Here is a 17,945-nt window from a genome sequence, read left to right on the forward strand (position 1 = left end):
TGCACGAGCACCATTTTTTCCCCCGTTGATTTAGGCCCAGAGCCTTAAGCCCAGAGGTAGGAAGGTTTTTGAATTCCCAAAAAAGTGATTTCCTATTAGGAAATAGAAAAATTGGAAATGCAAAACAATTCCTACCTTTAGGTCTTAGGCCCAGAAGAACAAAAGAGTTTGCATTTGCCAAATTGCGATTTCCTAATAGCAATTCCTACTCTATAGGAATCGCTATTAGGAAATCGGCTTTTTTGTAAATTCCATTTTGCATTTCTTAAATAGCAATTTCTTAGGATTCACTATTTAGGAAATGCAGAATTGGAATTTCGTACATCTAGTCCTATGTCCCTAAGTCCTGTTATGGCTTCCAGCAATATTTTTCTCATACAGCTGGCAGCCAATCAGAGCGCTCGCTCTTGAAGGAGTCTGACGCCCACAGGAGCGAGATAGCTCAAATAAAGTAAAGCTCCCTGAGCCAATCAGAACTTTCTATGTTTAAACTGGCGCTTCCACAAGAGTCTCAAGAGACTCCCCCGCCCCAACAGCCAAAATATACAATTATTCTTCACCCTTTTTATTTCTCAAAAGCTACTGAACTGATTTACACCAAATCACAAAAAGCACAATCTGCAGATCAAGATCTAGTTTCCTGCCACATTTGGTGTATTTCCTTTCGACTGTTATTGCTGTAGCCTTGAGAAATGCATGAGGGATTTTTCCATTTTGGAACTCCCTCTTTTCAGCCCCCGCTTAATGGATCACACCAAAACATTCCAGGAAGAATCTGAAATTGGATGAACTTTTTTTTGTACATTTTGTGAAGGTGCGTCAAAAGGGGCCAAAGTTATTAGTAAACGAAATTAAGCTCTTTCTATGGAAAAGTAGACCTAATTATAACTACCTAGTGGCAAAAACACCAGTGGTAAAAAAATATATATTTATATATATATTCACTGAAAAAACCATAGGTTATAGACCATATATAGTTAGGAATTAGCATTTACAAAACCTTGAAAATTCACTGAAAAAACCATAGGTTATAGACCATATATAGTTAGGAATTAGCATTTAAAAAACCTTATTTTACTCACACAAAACCATTGAAATTCCATATATAGTTAGTTGCACTAACTATATATTGCGCACCCGCAATCCACTGCTGATGATGTCACATATTACATCATTCATGACATGGTCAGTGACATCACTGATGACATCACTGATGACATCTCAAATGACATCACTGATGACATCACTGATGACAACATCCAGTGACTATGTTTCTGTAAAGTTAAAATATGTCTTACATATTGAAGAATGAGTGGATGTATAAGTGTCTGGACGAAGGATTTAGTACGTGCATGACTGAATGTATGAGTGAGTGATTAAATGTGTCTCACTGAGTGCATGGGTTAGTGACTAAACTGTCTTAATTTGTGCATCATTATGTCTGTTGTTCTGTAAACTGCTGCATGTGTTGATCAGTAGCTATATGAGTAACTATATGGGTTATTGATTGATTGCCCAAGTATTTGCATGGGAGACTGAGTGTGTGTGTGGCTGGCTGGGAGGTGTGTGACTCTGTACAGATCAATGTGTACTTGTATCAATGATTGTATAAGAGAGTAAGTATGTGTTAGTATATGGTTGAAAACGTAAGGTGCTCTATGTTTAACTGTATAGAGTAGAAAATGGAAGTGTGATTGATTCTTTACAGGACTGACTAGGTGTGTGAGTAACTCCATGGATGAGTGGCAGAGTGTGAGTGTCTGTATAGGTGTATGAGTGCATATGATTGTGTTGTAAACATGAGTGATTGTATGTATGAATGATTGTATGGGTGAATGAGTGAATGTGTGTGTAGACGTAGGAATCAGTGAGTACGTATGTAGTAACTAGTATTGGTGTGTCAATGGTTTCAAAAATTATACTCTGTTTTTAACACTGGGTGAAACAGAGGTTATATTAAAATGTGAGGAGATGCATTGTATTGTCACATGAATGATATCATCAGTGATGTGGTCATTGATGTCAAATGAGATGTCATCAGTGATGTCATCAGTGATGTCATTTGAGATGTCATCAGTGATGTCATCAGTGATGTCACTGACCATGTCATGAATGATGTAATATGTGACATCATCAGCAGTGGATTGCGGGTGCGCAATATATAGTTAGTGCAACTAACTATATATGGAATTTCAATGGTTTTGTGTGAGTAAAATAAGGTTTTTTAAATGCTAATTCCTAACTATATATGGTCTATAACCTATGGTTTTTTCAGTGAATTTTCAAGGTTTTGTAAATGCTAATTCCTAACTATATATGGTCTATAACCTATGGTTTTTTTCAGTGAATTTCAATGGTTTTTTAATAGCAAATATCATAAGCTGTCGAATGTCAAGTACGTGGTAAGAATTTTTTTTTTCGTGTTTATGCACACTGATCTGCTTTGATTGCTGCCCCCCACCCCTCATTTCTATTAGGAGTACTCTCTCTTTGCAGATAGTGAAGGGTAGTTAACGCAGCCCTTTCCCCCTTTGTAATCCGTCGTGCCTGCTTCTCTCTCCATTTGATTGATTGTTCTCTTTGGTTCATTCTCTATTTACAAACAAGCACAGAGTCGCAATACTCTGTTTAGTCTTTGCAGATAGCGAAAAATCGTGTAAAAAAACAAAAGGAATCGAGCAAAATCAGTAGGCCACTAATGGGATCTCTTTTGACCTCGCTAAAATAGAAACATTAGGAACAACCTGTTGAAAATAGCAATGCGTATGTATATAAGCGGCGTTCATTTGTGTTCACAGTACCCCTTGTTGATTGTTTCAATCGAGCATTGAATTGTTCGAAGTTAATTCTCTTAACGATCTTCTCTACCTGCAAACGAGGAAGAATAGGAATATTCTATCTCCCTTTGCAGATAGTGAAGGGTAGGTAACGCAAGCCTTTAACACGTCGTACCTATTTCATTCCTCATTGATTGATTGATTGTCCGAACATTGACTGTTTGGGAATTAGTTCTTTTTGGAGGTATTCCCTGTTTGCAAATAAACGTAGGAAAATCTTTGCAAGTAGTGAAAGGGTACGTAATGCGGACCTTTCTCCCCCGTTGTAATCTGTCATGCCTATCTACTCCCCACTGATTGATGCACCTTTTTCACCCGGACCATTTACTAGAGATACGTCATCTGGCCCGACCAGAGAGCACCCCTAGTGAAAAGGACATATGCAATAATAACGAAGTGATCACTGTATCCTGTTAACAGAAACTTTACCATGAAACAACCTGGAAAGAAAAAAATAGGAAAACGAAAATCAGTAGGCCACTGATGAACATGAACTTTTATTAAACAACAAACAAAGAAACGATAACATAACGTAATGATAAAACCTATTAATGTCCTAGAAACAAGAAAACGTTAAAGTGTGCCAGTGGTGAGAGACCAGAAAAACAGTCCGAGAAACCAAATCACCCCTCGCTGTCCCAACTCATGCACTCTGAAAGTTCAAAGTTTTGAGGAGTGCTTGTAACATTGTCTGAAGCCTATTTGCAATTGCTTCATCTTCACTATTCTTAAAGTAAGTGGGGGCTGTTGTGATGCGGTGCCACCCTGAACCGCTTGACGGAGGCCCCCGAGGGACGGTGTCATGTCGCGGACTCGGAGGGGGCGCTTGGCTCCGGCCCCCTCCCCAAGTCGTGTTGCCCTGGTGTGGCCTGAGATCGCCCCCGACATAGGTGGCCGGCTCCCGGGGTCAAGCGGAACTTTTTTCCTTTTGGTGACTCTTCCATTCTTCACCTTGTCCCACAATCCGTTTCACCTAAAGACACGCTGTAGTGGCGCACCCCTTTTCCGTTTCATTTGCCATTCAGCCCGCTTTTGCTACACTGTGCCTCTTCCGCTATTCAGCTGTTTACCGCCCGCTCTTTCGACTACAGCGTCTCGCTCACCATGTACTTGAGTTGCTCCCGCTCTTGCGGTGCAGCGATAGGCGGCTGCCACAGGACTCTCAAAATGGCGGCCATCTCTTCAGATTTGGGCGTGGTCCACTAAATGGGCCTGCGACACCTTGGAACTCGGACGCTTGTCTGCTAGAGCTTGGGCTCCATTCTCGAAAGCGTCCCCTCATCCTTGAAGATTCTACAAAAGTCTTGGGGGCCCCCGACTCCCGCAGGCTTCTGGTGGGGAGCGCCTAGCATGATTGCTCGTGGAATGGCCACGACGGAGCTACGAAATGGTGGTGCTCTCATGCTAACGCCAGCTTCAGTCTGAAACATCCAGAAACACTGTAGACTACCAATTCGATCAGTTCCGGTAGCGCTCCAACGTCACCCGGTAGAGAAGAACTTGCCCTCCCCTCTTTGACTGATGGTTCTTGTTGCCTGTCCCTTCTGTTGTCATTTAACAGAACTATTTAGCCTGCTGAAAGGGGTTGTGTGCCGTCCGCTGGTTGGTGGAGACATTTTGACTATATTCTGGACCTGCGTTGTCGCGTAATGCGTCATATGACGCGCCGCGTTAGAAAGTTTAATAAATTATGAAACACAATAAACAATCCTTAAAAAATAAAAAAAAATAAAAAATAATCAACAAAAGCAACAGCTAGGTAATACACATATAATTTTATCTCCGCGAAGCGGAGCGCTGTTACAGATATATATCTTGTTTCTGAACGTTAATTTCTCAAAATGCACTGAAGCACATATATTGAGACCTAGCAAAGGCACATCGGGCTACCAGTCCCTACAATTTTTCCAAGTTTCGTGCAAATCCATTCAGCTGTTCGATCCTACCGAGAGACAAGATGGCGGCCGCTACGGACTGTTTGGAATGTTTACAGACACCGGAGAGCCAATCAGCTTCGCTTCGCAAAGCTCCGTAACGCGAAAAGTACGCGAAGCGGTGCGCTGTTACAGATATATACTTTTTTTTTAACGTTAATTTCTCAAAATCCACTGGAGCACATATATTGAGACCTAGCAAAGGCACATCGGGCTACCAGTCCCTACAATTTTGCCAAGTTTCGTGCAAATCCATTCAGCCGTTCGATTATTATTATTATTATTTTTTTTTGCCCCGCGGGGCCCTTTTAAAACCTCCACATCAAACCTAGGGGGTCAGCGAGGATCTACTATGCCCCCTTATAGTTATTTCCCCCTTTGTTTTGACCTCCTCTTGTCTCTCGATCCTACCGAGAGACAAGATGGCGGCCGCTACGGACTGTTTGGAATGTTGACAGACGCCGGAGAACCAATCAGCTTCGCTTCACAAAGCTCCGTTGCGCGAAAAGTCCGCGAACCAGTGCGCTGCCTGGTCCGCGCTTACAGATATATATCTTTTTTTAAACGTTAATTTCTCAAAATCCACTGGAGCACATATATTGAGACCTACAAAAGGCACATCGGGCTACCAGTCCCTACAATTTTGCCAAGTTTCGTGCAAATCCATTCAGCCGTTCGGGCTAAAAGTGAGGCCAACCGCCCTATGGAAATTAACATGGGAAAAACGCGTTTTGGGACCCCCCTTTTTTCTCGGCCCCCCCTTGACGAACCCCCCCCAAATTTTCAAAGGCTGCTCAGAAACAAAATGTGCCATTTTCCTGAAAATTTCAGCCAATTCCGTCCACAAACGGCAAAGTTATTAGACATAGAATTTTCAAAAAACCCATAGAGAAAAAATCCTAACTATATATACCTACTGGCGACCGCCAGTAGGTAATATATATATATATATATATATATATCAAACCAGTACTTAGCATCTTACCACATATTATAATAAGATTCATTTTAAGAACATGAGACTTGCAAAACAACTAAAATTGATGTGAGGTCAAGGACCTGGTATGTGTTGAGAACCATTAGTTGAAACTAATAATAGACTCCAGAGGTAGTGAGGAAAGTGACCAGCAAAACCGTTGCAAAACTCTGACTTTATGAATGAGAAAGCCTGGGTGCCACCCCATGTTTGGTGCTTCTTTTTAAACTTGGAGGACACCTACTTCACAATCACAGCCTTTTCATGTGACACAAATTGAGAGAGATCTGAGATTATATAAACAGAATTATCGGAGGATGTAAAGCCACTTACTGACCTCACACAATCGCCTCCCGTTTCCAGTGTTACTTGTTCTTCCCATTGTTCTCCAATAAATTCCCTATCAATTTTGGCAGCCAACAAATTGTTTTGTGTTGGAACTTGTAGACCAGAGTTCAGACAAGACCCTAGCCTTCCCCCATTCACAATATGCACATGCAGATTCTCCTTGGTGGGCCTTACTCATTATTTTTCTCCTTTCTCTCAGGTCTTGAATGGACTCCCACCAAATACCGTCCCATTGTGTCATTGATCACAGGCTGTTCAGCTACGCTGGGACAGCTCTTCTTGGCGGGAGCAGCATATAGTATTCGAGAGTGGCACTGGCTCCAAATTGCTGTCTCTTTGCCATGTATCTGTTTCTTCCTCTGGATCTGGTAAGTAATCAGCTAACAATACTATATCAAACGTTGTTGTAATGTTATATCCCTAGAAAGTGAGTAGGCTGGTGAGTGCTGTGACCAGGTTACAGCAGTGTAAGTAAATGTTGGTAGGGAAAATGCACTCTGTGTTCATGTACCTGTTGGTACCCCAAGGTGACTATGCCACATATGGCCTAGTGGAGGTGAGGGCAGTACAGTGCAGAGATTGGTGATGGTAAAGGCGTTTTTATTCCAAGTCTGCAATTGTAGAGGCATACATGCTCTCTTATCCTTTTTACTTCCAGAGCAAAGCATTCAGTCTTCTGGTGAGACATGAAACTATTGCAGATTGTAAGCTATATTACAGAACAAATTGGGCTTCTCATTTCTCCCCTTGCACAGGTGGGTACCAGAATCTGTGCGTTGGCTTGCGATGAACAACAAGCCCGAGGGTGCCTTGAGGAACCTTAAACGACTGGCAAAGCTAAATCGGAAGGCAGTAGTGAATGACATCACATTAGAGGTGAGTCTACTTCTGAAGAGGAAAATAGAGTGACAGAGGAAGACCTGCTGTACAGATCCAGATACTGAAAAGGCAAGGCTCTTCGAATCACAGGAGAGTATGCCACTACTCTTGTTTCGTTCCTTTTATGCCTTCAAACACCATCCTACATAAACCTTTTCCCATCCCACCATTTCAGAGCCTTATTGCTTCCCACAATCACCTGGGCCCTTAATCTCAGTAATCCCACTACCACCTTTAGCCTCTGCTGAACCCCACCTCCCAACCCCTATAATCATTCCTATTCCTTTATCCACTTAGTCTAGCCTTTGCCACACTCCACTATCTTCCATCACACTCACAGTAACACCAGTCTCACATCCCCAACTCTTGCCCCCTACGAAATATTTGGCCGTCCTCCACCCACCCCCACCATCCTTGACATATACCGTCTCCCGCATCAAAAATAAAAACCTGGCCTTGCTTGTACTCAAGTTCAAGTTTATTGTTTGATTAATTAAAATCATTACAAAACCCCCTAGAGAAATGGAATACATCTGCACAAACAACTAAGATTATCATGAGATAAAAAGATCGAAATGCATCAATGTTTTGTCTTACAAAAATTACATGTCTATAAAATTCAATTATTAAAATAGTACTTTGACAGTTTTAAAACCAGCGTAACAAAAGTTTCTCTTTTTTTAATATATATACCCCCTAAAAAAGGGTGTGGGGTGATTTTACATAAGTTTATATTTAGTCTTCCTCAGCTTGCAATAGGAAACTATTGACAAGATTCATGGATTTGACTCCTCGGCAAGCCAGAAAACATGATGAGCCTTCCAACCAGCGTACCACTGCTTGCCAGCTGGACCGAATGTTCAGTTCGTTAAAGATAGCTTTCAGATACTGTCTCTCATGGCTGGACAGGCACATAGCAAGTGGATTAAGGTTTCTTTTTTAAATCCACATAGTCGACATGATTCTGAACTAAAAGCTGGTTTCCATGAGGGATATAGGTCCTTGGAGTCATGAACACCCATTCTAAACTTTAAAAAACACGAATTTAGATAAGAGCTGAAATGGGCAGCTAAATAAGCTTGAGGCTTTAAGAACCTGTACGATTTTATAACTGTCCATCCATGCCGCCTCCTGATAAGCGCCGTTTTATCCTCCAGGAGAGATTTTTTTGGGCCGCGACATTTACTGTTTTGTTGAAGGATGCCCTATCCATCGCTTTGTCCCATGCTGGTTGCAGTTCCATCTTGAACAGAGAGGTACTCAGGAAGGTCCCCCAGGAGTTTGGCGTTTCCTGCTCCATCTGAGACTTAATTTCGTCCCAGCAAAGACTGTTCAGAGTGCCTGAGTCGAAGGAGCGGAGAGTATGACAACATTTTATGAAGTTACTCATTCCCCTGTATTTCTGATGCTGGAGACCAAATTCCAGTCTGACGTGGGCGGGCGAGGCACATTTCGACAGATCAAAAACTGCTTTGTAAATTCTTGACTGTAACTCATTCTGTAGGTGCGAGTCCTTGCCACACCAAGGGACCAAGCCGTAGGACAGACTGGGTTGGATTTGAGCAGCCATTACTTTTAGCAAGTGGGAATAGTTCGGGCAGTCCAATTTTTTAAGTATTAGTCTATAGGCGTATATCAGTGATTGGGCCTTAGCTTTAAGGGCCAGTTTATGTTCTTTATGAATTGTACCTTGCCCGATTGTTATGCCCAAGTATTTGTATGAACTTTTTTCTTCGACGTTAGCCCCATTGACCATCCAATTAAACTTTAATTTTCTGCTATCGACTAGGCGGACGATTTTTGTTTTCTCCTTATTTATCTCCAGCTGTTCTTTGTCCAAATAGGATACCAGGTTGTTTATTGATCTCTGTAACCCCACTGGGGTTTGGCTCAGCAAGACTATGTCGTCCGCATATTGAAGGATTGCAACCGGCTTGTTGGCTAATTTCAGGGGGTTCACAGTCTGGATTTTCAATATATGGAGCTATGTCCGATAAATACAGGTTAAAAAGGCTGGGGGCCAGAACACAGCCTTGTTTTAGTCCACTTTGTGTGTGAATACTTGCAGTAGTACTCAACCCGTTTCCCAGCTTGACTCTTGCCCAGGTATCTGTGTACAGAGTGATAATAGCGTTGAGCAGTATGTTCGGCAAGCCCCATCTGTTAAGTATATTCCATAGGTGACTCCTGCTCACTCTGTCGAATGCTGATTTAATGTCCACAAAACAGGCGAACAGGCAGAGTATCCTTCTTTGCGCTTGTTCCGTCAAAAGTGCTAGAGTTGCAAGATTGGATAGAGTACCCATATCTTGCCTAAATCCTGTCTGGAATTAGGGAATGATGTTTTTTCCTCCATCCAACCTTGCAACTGGATTAGCAGGCACGAAGCATACAATTTTCCTTCAACGTCAATCAGTGAGATTAGTCCGTAGTTTCCCGGCTTACAGCAATCTCCCTTTTTGAATATGGGGTGGATGATGGTCCCCCTCCAGGAAGCCGGGATGTTGGACTTCGAATAAATCTCATTGAAGACTGGGGTGAGGATGGAAGACAACATCTCTGGGTTACTCCTAAAAATTGCATTCGGTATACCGTTTCGGCCGGCCGCTCCCTGAGACTTTAGTTTCCTTATGAGACCACTTAACTCTTTCACGTTTGTCAGGGGGTTTGGCTCATTGATTAAAGAATTCAATTGGGATGTAGAGTCTACTACAGAGACCGGAGTGGGTGAGGCTTGGACTTTCTTCTGTTCATGGTCTGGCCCATGAGATAATTGTTCTGGACCCATCGTAGATTTGTGAAACAGGGTTTTCACATGGGCAATCCATGTATCAGCACTAATTCCTGTCTCTTGCTGCATTGTTGGACCAGATGTTAACGTGTTTACTATGCCCAGAAGTCTCTGCTGTTGGATCTTTTGCTGGCAGATAATAGTTGCAGCCAAATGGACGCTTTATGCGCTGTTTTTGCTCTTTCCAGGTTCCTCCTGTACGTGCGCCTTAATGCGTGCAACTTTGTTTTTTCTTGTTTTGAACACTTTTCTCCAACTCGAGATAAACGTCGCACTTCTCTCGCGATCTCTCTTTTTTGCATTTTGAGATCTAGATTGAACCACGGATCCCTTCTGGTGACGTTTGTCGAAATCCGTCCCGTGGTAGCTGGGAAATTTAAGACCAAAAACTCTGCCAATCACTCCCAGTGGATTACGTGAACTTGTTCTGGTACGGGGCCTTGGATTTCTTTGAAAGCCTTGACTTTCTCCTGAATGGATTGTGGGGCCACTCCTCGCCATTTTAGTTTGCGAAGATTGAACGTTTCTGGCGGCTGCATGATGGTATTGTACTTCTGAGCGATTTTTGTTTTGTTCTTCATGTTCAGACTCAACGGAAGATGGTCACTTTCAGCTCGTGGGATAATTCTAAAGTTGTTGATTTGTGGAAGCAGGTTATTGCTGATTATTATGTAGTCTATTGTTGAAGCGACCTTTCCGCTCAGATATGTTGCCGCGGCTGCCAAATCTCCCCGAGCTTTACCGTACATGATTGTCATGTCGAGTGCTGCTAGTTTACAAACAAGCTCGGTCGCACCCTGGGAGGATTTACTGTTTCTTCCCCATTCAGTCGTTAGAAGGTTGCTGTTAAAGTCGCCTGAGATCACTATTTGGGTATTCACGTGGCTTTTCTGCAATGACTTTAATAACTTTATTAGGGTTAGATGTTTACCCTTCTGCTTTTTTCTCTCTGGGTGGATGTAAACGTTGATTAAAAAGAGTTGTCTGGTTGGATCCTTGCTGTTTACCTTGATCACTTTGATCCAATTTGCCCCCGTATCTAGTTCTTCCGTTGCCCAGTTCAATTTTTGCGTGATGAAGGTTGATAAGCCCCCCCTCGGATGGCCATAATTTGAATGTTTTTCTGCCAGGCGGTGATGTTTAATGAAACCAGGTATTGAACTTGCCCCCATATTCCATGTTTCTTGGAGCATAATTATTTGTTGTTGCATAAAGAATTATACTGTTTCTTGATCTTGTCCCATGTCCCTGAAGCCATGAACGTTCCACGAACAGAGGAAGATGTCAGTTAGTTGGGCATCTTCTGCCGTATGTGTGGTTGGCACCTCTAACCTGGCGTTTGGTGTTCCTGATGATTTTTGGGCCACGTTCCCTGTTCTTGGCTCTACTTGATCCTGGTTAAGAAGCTTACAGTGACGATCCTCTCCCCTTATTGTTACAATGATGAATTTGGGGAGGTTTTGAGGGTTGAATAACATTGGAGCTTCCAACATTTTCACCGAAGGATGATTATGCTTTTCTACGTCAGGCCCCTTAATTATTAGTGCTTATTGAAGTGGGCATTGTTGAGTGTCTGCTGTTTTGATGCTACTTGGGCTTCTGTTTCCCATTGATTGACAATTCTTTCTGTGTGCTGCATCACCCTCTTCCTTGTCAGATGATGTTATTTTGCTTTGTTGCTGCACGGTCGGGGTTACATTTTTGATTGCTTTGTCCTCTAATGGTGGGCTTCCGCCGCCTTGATTGGTTTGAGGGGAAATTTGAGGTTTGGCATTATGACTAAAGCCCTGACTCTTTGAGAAGGAGATCTGGATGCAGTGGGCTTGGTCACTTTCAAGTGATCCTACCTCGGGCGAGGAGGGTAGTGTTTTTTCCCTTTCCACAGATGGTTTTGCTGCGAAGAGTGGAAATAATTTGACCAGGGCAGGGCTAGTTTGTTTATTATATTTGAGCCTGGCTTTCCTCACACACTTTCTTTCCCGTTTTGTTGGTTTGCCTCCCACCATTTCTGTTGGCTGTAGGGCCGCTAGTTGTTCTTCGCTTTGATTTAGTTTGGTCACAAATTCTAATTTTGTTGATACTTTGTTGGTATTTTTTGGTCCCTCGTTGTTGGCTTTGAGGAGATAATCAGTTGGCTCTTGAGCGACAGATTTTTGAGATGTTCCATGGCAATGATTGTTGAAAGAATGTTTTGCTGCCCCTAGAACGTCTTTCAAAAGTTCCGGAAGGGTTGCCAGTTTCTCAATTTTTGGGCCGCAGTAGCATGAGGCTAGTTGAATGTTTTTGTCTCTTTGCTGATCCAAGGATTCTCTTTTTGTTAATAACGATGTTATTAGATCTAATTTTGTATTTACTCCAGACATGTGAGTGGCAATGAGGTTAATAAGGTCGATTTGCACATCCATTTTATCTGATTGAAAGTTTAGTACTTTTATAGATTGTTCTAGGGTATGGATCAGAGTTTGAGCCCATTGCATGTTGTAGTTGTCTTCGATGTGCTTCGCCGGGGCGGCCAACCCGGAGCTTGACCCATTTCCAGAGGAGATGGTTATGGGTGACGAGAGAATTGGTTGCTTGATTGTTATAGGGCTATGACCAGCCTCTGGTAGCTCTGAATACTGAACGTCTTGTTTGCCCTGGGGGCTTAAGGGAGTCGAAGAAACCAATTTTGCTCTTCTTTGTTGGCTACTTTCCCTTGGGCTGGGAGTTTGATAATCCTTTTCCTGTCCCATCCCTTCTAATGATTCCAGAATTTCAATCAGGTTCGCCTCGCTTATTTTGGAGAACGATTTACTGGTCGGCACTTCCTTTGAAGCGGCGCTTGCTGCCGATTTGATTAAGTAACATTTTTTCTCCTTTGACCATCTTGTGTTTACTCTGCGCTCTTCCTTGGCTCCAAAAGGTGATTTACCGTTGTTGAGACTTGCGGCAAGTATTAGGTCATTTAGTGCCGGTGTTGGGGCGTGGCTAGGCTAGCCACGATGGTGGCTGTGACTTGCTGAGGCTCCGCGATCGGGCCCACATCCTGCCCGTTTCCAGTGGTCGCGGCGGGCCATCACTGTCAGAATTAGAGGCCGGAACATACCTGGTGGCCGACAGAGCACCGTGGCCCGAACATCCTTACTGGCGGCCACGGGAGAGGGGAGATAATCTCACTTTCACCGGAGGAACGCGCCGGAGCCCAAGATGGCGGCCGCGACCCGATGAGTGGGAGCCGGCTGTCCCTAGCCGTCATCTGAAGTTCTCCCCTGCTCGGCGGCGGCTGTGCGGGACATCGGAAACTACTGTAGGGGACCTGCCTCCTGCCCCCTGGGGCTTAAACTCGGTGCAGCCCCGCCGTGGCGGTGTGTCCGTCTCCCGGCGCGCGACCCCTGCACCGGAGTGCTATCTGGCCATCTCCCTCCCGGGCTGGGTGCTGGCTGCAGGCGCGGAGAACTGGTGCCCCATTCCGGGGATTGGACCGCAACTGACCCCCTACATCCCGTGCACCCTCGCTGACGGCCACAGAAGACGGGGACGTATTATCGCCGGAGGCGCGTGCCAGATCCCAAAATGGCTGCCGCGTCCCGGTGATTCTGAGCTGGCTGTCCCCGGCCGCCTCCTAACAGCATCCTCTGCACGGTGGAGTTTACTGGGGGACGTCGGAGGCTGCTGCGACCACCCACGAGACACATCCCTCCAGCGGGGACCTGCCTCCTGCCTTGTGGGACTCTGACTTGCCACGACTACATCGTTACTGTGTACCCGGCTCCCGGCGTGGAGTCCCTACAACAGAGTGCTGCCTGGCGATCTCCCTCCTGGATCAGGTGCGTGCGGCGGGCGGTGTGCCTTGGGGGCCCCCACTCCTGAGTCTGGACTACCGCTGATCCCCTGCAGCTGCTTCAATATCCAATGTGCCTGACCCTATGATGGCGCCTGATCGGGACGAGCAGTGAGGTTCTTCCGCGGCCGCTCCTCGAGGTCACCTGTACGCCTGTATGCCAGTTGTCGTGCCTTCTGCGGTGGCCCGCTGGGGGGGCCCCATTGGGTGGCCGGCTCTTCTCCCCTCTGCAGTGGCTGCCTGACTCTGGTGCGCTCCATCGAAGTGCCCACCCTGAATCCCGCTGACCACCTTGCTCCCTTCACGAGGTTGTGGGACCTGCGGGACCCCCTGTGCCTCCCGCATTGTCTTTCTGTGGAGGGAACACCGCCTCTGGACCTCTCCTCGCAGGCGGAGGTTGCACCATACCGCTCCTCGTTGGATCCTCCTTTCACTGTGGACGGCGCATACCTACAGAGCAGCGACTTGCGCCCTACCCCTGTTGGCCCGAACGAAGCACGTGTGGGGCGCCTCCACTTACCCCACGATCTTCACCGGGAGATCACCTCGGACGTCGCCACCATGGGGAAACCCAAGGGCACACAGCCCACCCTAGTGCCCGAGACTGCCCCCGAAAATATGCCACACACGCGGGCATGGTCGCAATCTACCGCGCCGCCTGCCAACCCCACTCTTTCGGCAAAACTCGATCAGGTACTGGCGGCCATTGAACTGTCCCGGCTCTCCATGGAGGAGAGACTCGGCACCCTGACCACGGACATTGGCCTGATTCGCGACGATCACAGGAAACTTGCGGATAAAGTGAAGGACGGGGAAAAGACATTAGGTGATCTGCAACCCACGGTCAGAGCACAGCAAACGACACTACAGGAGTCCTGCATCGCATGGCGGCCCTGGAGGGGCGCGCGGACAATTTGGAAGGCCATTCTCGCCGCTGCAACATTCGCGTCCTGGGCCTGCCGGAAGGCATTGAGGGCCTCCACACCTTGGAATACATGGAAACATGGATTAAATCAGTCAGTCAGTCAAACAAGCTTTATTCGACATAGTCATAAAAGCATTACAAATAAAAAGTATTATATAAAATAGAATTCGAATTTACACAGAACATTAAAACAAGAAATTCATTACAGTAATAATTAAAAATCATCAGGTTAAGATACATCAACTATTCAGGTATAAAGTGCATTTTCAAAAACCTATCCCTTTACATTTTTGCTTCTAATGATCCAGGCCCATCCTAAAAAGTTCGCCACAGCTATATATATTACAGGGCTTGGGTTTGTACAGATGATTCTAGTAGCCACAATTCCACTCCGAGTGCCTAACAATTTAGCCATGGGTCGCAGCCAAACTCTGCGCGGGGCAGAGTAAGCCGGACACACAAGGAGTAAGTGGCTAACTGTTTCTTTAGGATCTAGGCAAGATGGACAAGAGCTACTTCCACCATTAGACCATCTGGGTGTGAAAGATCTGACAGGTATACTGCCGATTCTCAATTGAAAATAAAGTTTCCTATCCAGTGGCTTCGTTATGTCGTCCCAGAATGTCTCGAAACAAGTTCCATCCTTGAACTCCATAAACACCCCTGTTAGTGAAAGTGGGGGAGTGGTCCTAAAAAGTTTTGAAGATATCATCTCCCAGTACAAACCCTTGATGACCCCAGCCGATGACTGCACTGCGTTCTTCTCCATAGAACGTGCCCACAGGGTACCGAACAGGAAACCGAAACCGGGACCCCCCCCGAGACCGATGCTTGCAAAATTCCTTCACTTCCGTGACCGTGACGCAGTACTTTGAGCGGCCCAGTCGGCGGGTCCCTTGTAAGTGGAAAACAGCCAGATCATGATCTTTCCAGATTACGCACGTGCCGTCCAACAACATCGTTCCTCCTTCCTCGATGTCAAGAGGCGCCTCCAGGCGAACAACGTTCAATACTCCCTGCTCTATCCAGCGCGCCTCAAGATCCTACACAAAGGCACCGCCATCTTCTTCACCACCGTGGAGGAGGCGCAGGATTGGGTGGACATACACTGCCCCTTGCAGTCCAGGGCAGAGATCCAACGCCACCCCAATCCCAAACCGGCAAGATCCAGCAGACGCGGCTTGAGATGCTCGCGCCGGGAAACCGCCGGCGGGACTGGTTCCTCCCCTTTGGACTCCCCGGACTTGACACAGATCATGCGGGAACGCCGAGACGCCCTACAGGCTGTCATCGATCTACAGGCATTGTCCCTCATGCAGGATATTACTCGGCCTCCGCACATCTTCTCGTCGGAGGGAGACAACGATAGTGATGGCACTCTTTCCGGCGGTGTTCCACCACCCCATCTCTGGTCACCCCACAAACAGCGGACGCTATCCTAGATGGACAATCGGGTGGATCCTTGAAGTGACTGTGTCTCATTACCGTCCTTGTGGACATCTAGCTCACACAGATGTGCTTCACCCTTAACACGGTTCTCCTGCCACCAATGTACAATGTTGGCTAACGCGCAACATTCACCATTCCTTCACAGGCCCGATTCGCGCACAGCCTCGCAAGTACACAAGCTGCCGCCCCCGCAGTTTCTTGGTATACCCACCCCCTAGCAGGGTATTCGTTTGGATATGTCGCCACCGGTGACATGTCCTATGTATTGGGACAGTTTCCCATCCCCAGTTTCTTCCCCGGTTCACTATGGTCCCACCCCGTTTAAAGCATGGTGCGTATCAGCGTGCACACACTACCCTGTCATTACTCCTGGCGGATCACATGGGTGCTTTCCCCCTATAGTGCGCATATCAGATGATGGGGGCATCACAATCGGACATTAACGTCCTCACACTCAATGTCCAGGGCCTACACACACCACCGAAACGCTACTCTGTGTACTCCTACATCAAACGTCAGACTGCAGGGATGGCGTTCCTACAGGAAACCCACCTTACCAGCACCGAGGTGGGCAGATTACAGGCAAAATGGCGCGGCACAATCTGCGCGATGTCTTACTCCGCGTTTGCACGGAGCGCCCTGATATGGGTCAAGCCAGGGACCCCCTTCCGAGAACTTCACCGGGTGGTCAATAAGGAGGGCAGATATGCCCTACTCGAGGGGCTCCTCGATGGCCAAGCAGTCCTCCTGGGTAGCATTTACGCCCCAAACATAGAGCAGGACAAATTCTGGGACCACCTCACGGGAATTTTAGCCCAGTTCACCTCTACCCCTTGGCTTCTCGAGGGGGTTACAACTGCACACTCGACACCACCCTGGATCGCTCACACCCCCCGCCCCAGCGCTCCCCAGCTCATAAGCAGACGGAGAAGTTCCGCGCTTGGACCCTGCATTGGGCTCTCACAGACGCATGGCGACACCTTCACCCACACACCCGCTTGTATTCCTTCCCCACAACTTACGGGTGCGCCTTGACAGATTCCTCTGCTCCGCGCCGATCCTCCCTAGAGTGGTCTCCACGGATTACCTGGGTAGGATCATTTCGGATCATGACACCCACATCCTACGACTCAGCTGGCGCTCCCCACACCCCCCAGTCCCCACCTGGCGGCTCCCTTGGGAGTGTCTGATGGACCAGGTCTTTAAACACGCACACACGCAAAGCATACAAGACTTTTGTGCCCACAATGCGGGCACCGCTTCATCCCTATTGGTGGAGTGGGATGCCTTCAAGGTGGTGGCTTGTGGGGAATGCATCAAGCAAATCACCGGGGTTCGGCGGACACTAGAACAGGCGCTCACCAAAACGGAACAACATCTCGCCATGGTCACCAAGCGGGACGACCTCTCCGAGGAGCATGGTGCACTCACGGCGGAGGCTAAAACGGCCTATCAGACGGCTTGTGCCGACCTCCGCAAATACAATTTTAGGGCATACGCTGCCCGAGTACATAAAGATAGAGATAAGACCGGCACCATGCTCACCTGGTTGGTGCGCCAAGACACCGAGATCTGACCAATCACAGACATCCTCGCCCCTGATGCTACCCTAGCGCGTTCCCAACACGATATCCTCCTAGCGCTCCAACAGTATTATGCGGCGGTATACCATGCCCCACACATAATCTCCCAATCCTCGGTGCACCTCTTCCTTGACCCATTGACATTACCTACGATCAAGGACGCTACCAAACAGACACTGGACTCTGCGATAACGTCTACAGATGTCACCCACGCGATACGCGCCCTATCCCGTCAAAAGGCCCCTGGCCTAGACGGGCTTCCGCTGGAATACTATACCACATTCTCCCCATTACTGGTACCGCAACTAACTTCGATGTTCGCGACTGCCCTCGAACATGGGACGCTACCCCAATCCCTGCCGGAGTCTGTCATAGTGACCTTTCTAAAACCACACCGGGATCC

The 17,945-nt window shown here is 46.7% G+C and overlaps 1 protein-coding gene across 1 annotated transcript in view; it reads left to right on the forward strand.

The window, feature by feature from the left end:
* Positions 1–17,945, forward strand: part of LOC144783272 (solute carrier family 22 member 6-A-like) — a 758,531-nt gene that overhangs the window by 233,657 nt on the left and 506,929 nt on the right. Inside the window, exons 5-6 of the mRNA XM_078662336.1 lie at positions 6,295–6,463; positions 6,851–6,971. Coding sequence (XP_078518462.1) covers positions 6,295–6,463; positions 6,851–6,971 — 290 coding nt within the window. The remainder of the gene's footprint in view (positions 1–6,294; positions 6,464–6,850; positions 6,972–17,945) is intronic.

This window comes from Lissotriton helveticus, chromosome 9 (genome assembly GCF_964261635.1).
Source record: "Lissotriton helveticus chromosome 9, aLisHel1.1, whole genome shotgun sequence".
In the NCBI taxonomy this organism is placed as follows: Eukaryota; Metazoa; Chordata; class Amphibia; order Caudata; family Salamandridae; genus Lissotriton; species Lissotriton helveticus.